Raw genomic sequence first — 5,268 nt, 5'->3', positions numbered from 1 at the left:
CTATATGCTAGTCCGTCTGTCTATCAGGTATTCGTCCAGTTATTCACTCTGCCTGACCGTCTTTCAGACCGTCCATCCGTCTTTCCATCTGTCTCAATGTACGTAAGCTTGTATGTAGTAATGCGTCTAAATGTTCTTATTTTTTTCCCTTACCTATGGTTTCCTCATCTGCAGGTATGAGACATCCAACCCACACTTGCGCTTCAACGAGGAACAGCTTGCTGACATCCGTAAGGTGACCATGGCGTCTATGATCTGCCAGAATTGCGACGTGGTGGAACAGATCCAGAGAGGCGTCTTCGATATGCCCCACGACTTCCTGTGAGTAACAGCGACTGACGTAGTAGTAGTATAGTTGTAGTAATAGTAGTAAAAGTAGTAGTAGTAGTAGTAGTAGTAGTAGTAGTAGTAGTAGTAGTAGTAGTGGTAGTAGTAGTAGTAGTAGTAGTAGTAGTAGTAGTAGTAGTAGTATAGAGTAGAGGTAGAATGAATTTATAGTTAACAACTAATGTTTATACGAGTATTATAGAGTATTAGATATGGTTGGATGCCACAGTCATTAGCGGGAGCTGGGGCTAATGACCTCCAAGTAATGGAGCCCCTAACTGACACATCAATAAACATGGGGTGGAGGTATTATTATTATTATTATAAAAAAAAAAAAAGTAGTAGTAGTAGTAGTAGTAGTAGTAGTAGTGGTGCTGGTGGTAGTAATGGTAGTAATAATAGTAGTAGCAGTAGAAGTAGTAGTAGTAGTAGTAGTAGTAGTAGTAGTAGTAGTAGTAGTAGTAGTAATAGTAGTAGTAGTAGTAGTAGTAGTAGCAGTAGTAGTAGTAGTAAAAGTACTAGCTGTAGTAGTAGTAGTAAGAGGATGAGGAGAAGGAGGAGGAGGAGCATGAGTAGTAGTAGTAGTAGTAGTAGTAGTAGTAGTAGTAGTTGTTGTTGTAGTAGTAGTAGTAGTAGCAGTAGTAGTATTAATAGTAATAATATTGATGGTTATTGAGAGAGAGAGAGAGAGAGAGAGAGAGAGAGAGAGAGAGAGAGAGAGAGAGCTCTGTGAAAAGTTCTAGCGTTCACCAGTAGATTTTTATGTGAGTTCTTTTCATTTGCCAGCTTGCATACCTATCCCAGCCTTCCCAGCATGCTCACTCAGATGCAGTATACAGTAGTTGAATCAAGTTTGTGTTGTTTTGTCTTTATATCTACTTTTATTCAAGCTACCATGAGTCTTAAAGTTGTGGATGCTCTATGCTCATGACACTTCTCTATCCAACACATTCCAAGTGGCAGTGTGTGTGTGCGTGTGTGTGTGTGTGTGTGTGTGTGTGTTCATGTGCTCACTCTTTACACCCACACAGGAATCCTCGTGTGCCATGTGCCGCCGTATCCAACGTCAACCTACAGCTGTGGCGGGACACGAGCACTTGCGTCATAGGGAACGAGGCAGTGGGGGTGGGTGTGGCGCGCACCCCCACGCCTTGCACACTCTGCACCTGCACGCCCTCAGGTCCTCAGTGCCAGACCCTCAAGGTCAACTGCTTCGAACTCCGCTCACGCTTTGGCCTTGAGGAGATCCTCCGAGACAACGTGTGTCGGGCGCAGTGCGGGAACATCCTGGATCCTAACAGACCACCACAGCAACCTCAGCCGCAGCCGCAGCCACAGCCACAGCCACAGCCACAGCAACCACAGTCCAGACCCCCCGCAAATATCTTTAACGAAGGCCTCACTCCGCCACCACCACCACCTCCTCACCAACCACCTCCACCCCCCCCACAGTCTATTCCACAGCGTCCCCGCCCCCCTCTGCCGCCAATCCAGCCCTCGGGTCCAATTTTCAGACCGCCACCTCCTCCACCACCGCAACAAAACCCCCTCAGATTCCCCTTCCCAATTCCGCCATTCTTAAGATCCTTATTCAGTTAGGTTTATAATTTCATTGGTCATGCGGTAGGTTAAGGGAAGGCTGAGAGAGGAATTTGTTTGTCTCTGCTTCCTATCTTCTCTCTTCCTTCTCGTAATTCCGTCTATGGCATGGTTGCCTTCCCTTTTTGCCCTTTATCCCACTCCCTCCTCTCTCCTTTACGTTGAATTGGCTGTTTTGTGATTTTGTTAAGAGTTTTCTGATTATTATTATTATAATTATTATTATTATATATTATTATTATTATTATTATTATTATTATTATTGTTATTATTATTATTATTATTATTATCATTATTATTATTATTATTATTATTATTATTATTATTATTATTATAGTTGGCGTGGATGGCCGGCTAACTTTTTTTCTATCTTTGATATCCGCGTTGATACATCCAAGAGACAGAGAACAATACAGCTGTCAGCCCATCACCTGGGATGCGTTCACACCCAAGTATTTCCTCTGAGCACCATGAAGATGAAAGAGAGAAAAGTGGCAGCCGCTGACCACTCATGCACCTCCCAATGAAAATAATAATTTAACTTATTGATTTAGTTTTACGTGTTATCGTCTTTTGTTGTGAATATTTATGAGTCTAGTTGCTCCACCGAATTACTGATTAAGGAGGATTTGTACCGCTCGTTGTGACAGCTTGTAGACAGTGGCGCTTGTATGTGAGAGACTTGGCGGGGCCAGAAAATGTCTCCTACAGTAACATTGTGACAATTCGGACAACTTTAGTATTGCTTGAAAAAGTACTTGAGTGATGTCCTGAACGCATCCCTTTGTGGCGACTTCTACTACGGAACGATTGCTCTTAAAAAGATAATCAGTTGCAAATCCACTATGATTGTGCACTTTATGTAGGATTCACTTTCTATGCGCATTCCAAAAAATAATAAGTTTCGGGAGTAATTTTTTCATTGAACTAATTTATGCTTTCTCAGTTTGTTTCCTTCAGAATTATATAAATACTGTATAGTTGTGTAATATTATCCTATTGTCCCGTTGATCCCAGTCGCCATAGCCGTCCTCGCCCCTGTGCAGTGCGGGGTGGGATGCTGGAGTCCCCCCTCACGCCCTCGAAGGAAAACTGAGTGTGATACCATTCTCTTTTATTCTTAGTAATAATATATATATTTTTAGTAGTCGTTAAGTTAATTACATACATACATAAATACATACATGGCCTAATCCTGTACGAACTGCCTTAGTCTTGTATTTAGTCCACTTTACTAAGTTATTTTTGTCGTATAAGAGAGAGAGAGAGAGAGAGAGAGAGAGAGAGAGAGAGAGAGAGAGAGAGAGAGAGAGAGAGAGAGAGAGAGAGAGAGATTGTTGAAATTGTGAATTCCGATATTACTTGTTTATTATTGTTATTATTATTATTATTATTATTATTATTATTATTATTATCATCACTGTTCACGCACAAAGAGACAGAGATTACATAACAATATTATTCTTTTTTTTTTATCTTATTTCTGAACTTTATTTTATTTTTTTCTTTAATGTAAGGGTATCTTTAAGAGTATGTAGGGTTCTCCTCCTCTTCCTCCTCCTCCTCCTCTTCTTAAGTTATAATAATGTATGTATTGGTGTTCTGTGATGCCTTCGTCTTCCTCTTCCTCTTTCCCCTCTCTCTTTTTCCTCTTGCTCATCCTCATTCTCTCCCACTTGGCCCTGTTTTCCCCCTCTTTCTTTCATTTTTTTTTTCGCACTTATTCTATTCTTACATCTCTCAGTTTTTTATCCTCTCCTCTCCTTCATTATCATCGCTTTTTTCCTCTTGCCCTTCTATCTCTCCTTTCATCCTCTTCTTTCCTCTTCTCTCTCATCCATTTTACAATATTCACTATCTCTTTCCTTTCTTCAAGCTCCTTCTCTTTCATCTTCCTCTTATTTTCTTCCCACCCTGTCTCCCTAAACCTCCCTTCCCTCCCGTCTGTCCACCCCCACCCCCAGTCCACAAAGGCAACCTCGCACCATCCTCCATGTTGATCTGTGTATAATTATATAGTAAGGGCGTTTGTCTGTCTCTATTCACGTGTGTGTGTGTGTGTGTGTGTGTGTGTGTGTGTGTGTGTACATAATATTATTGGCGAGTTGGGATGTGGTAACGAACTTGAGAGAGAGAGAGAGAGAGAGAGAGAGAGAGAGAGAGAGAGAGAGAGAGAGAGAGAGAGAGAGAGAGAGAGAGAGAGAGAGAGAGAGAGAGAGCATGCTGTTTGGTTCCAATGTTTTTTTTTTTTTTTAATATAGACCATGATTGATGTTCTTGTTGTTGTTGTTATGATTATTATTATTATTATTATTATTATTATTATTATTATTATTATTATTAGCTTTTCATTATCATATTCTTACATTATATATGGTGAGTGTAATTCTCTCTCTCTCTCTCTCTCTCTCTCTCTCTCTCTCTCTCTCTCTCTCTCTCTCTCTCTCTCTCTCTCTCTGTAGCCTCATCTCTTCGTCAAAGTCTGTGATGCCCTCTGGTGACTGACAACTCCCTCACACCCTCCCTCGCTCTCTTTCCTCTCCCTCTGTCCTTCTTGCCTCATATAAATTTTTCTTCTCCTATATCCTAGCTCCCCCCTCCTCCGTATCTCATGCTTTCTATCATCACCTCTCCCACCCCCTCCCTCTTCCCTTACTCTCCGTTCTTCTTCTCATGAATATTATCGACGCAAAAATCTGCCAGTATTAACGATTAAACTCACATGCTGTCGAAATAAAGGTGTGAGTCGTTAGTGAGTGTTTTTTTTTTTTATTCCTCTCTTCCTTGTGTTGCTCATATATTCTTGTCCCAGAGGTCTGTTCCAGTGGGAGTGAGTTGTGATGCTAGTTGTAGCAGTAGTAAGGGCATTAGTAGTAATGGTTGTACTAGAGAGACTAGTGACGCTGAGTTGTCTTGAATTGTTTCGAAACAGTGATGGTGGCAGTATTGGCAGCAAGGTTGGGGGAGTTCTCCAGGTGCAGCGTAGTCTTAGGGAAGGGAAGAAAAACTATACAATAAAAAAGAAGAAAGTGAGAAAAAAAAAAGCATGATAAATTTTCTGAACTTTACAGATGAGTGGAGAAGCAGGAACTCATGGTAGAAGTATTGATGCAATAAAATGGAACTTTAATCTATATGCTAAGCTGAAATTCACCTTAAATCTTAACTTTATAGTGAAAACTTAGTAAATGATTATTCGTCAACCATTCGAAATGGTGGTCGGATACTACTACAAATAACAATTAATGATTACTTTTTTTTCAACCTAATCGTCTGAAAATCCACATATACATATTAACCTACATACTAGCATACATATTAACTACACATTAACCCTAAGTA

At 40.6% G+C, this 5,268-nt stretch overlaps 1 protein-coding gene across 1 annotated transcript in view; it reads left to right on the top strand.

Annotated features, from left to right (window-relative positions):
* Positions 1-4,678, top strand: part of LOC135109073 (uncharacterized) — a 64,356-nt gene extending 59,678 nt beyond the window's left edge. The window contains 2 exon segments of the mRNA XM_064020109.1: positions 175-321; positions 1,359-4,678. Of these exon segments, the coding sequence (XP_063876179.1) occupies positions 175-321; positions 1,359-1,926 (715 nt within the window). The 3' untranslated portion in view covers positions 1,927-4,678.
* The last annotated feature ends 590 nt before the right edge of the window (positions 4,679-5,268 follow it).

This window comes from Scylla paramamosain, chromosome 18 (genome assembly GCF_035594125.1).
Source record: "Scylla paramamosain isolate STU-SP2022 chromosome 18, ASM3559412v1, whole genome shotgun sequence".
Taxonomy (NCBI): domain Eukaryota; kingdom Metazoa; phylum Arthropoda; class Malacostraca; order Decapoda; family Portunidae; genus Scylla; species Scylla paramamosain.
The sequence above is the reverse complement of the archived record's forward strand: the minus strand, read 5'-3'. Positions and strand labels throughout refer to the sequence as shown.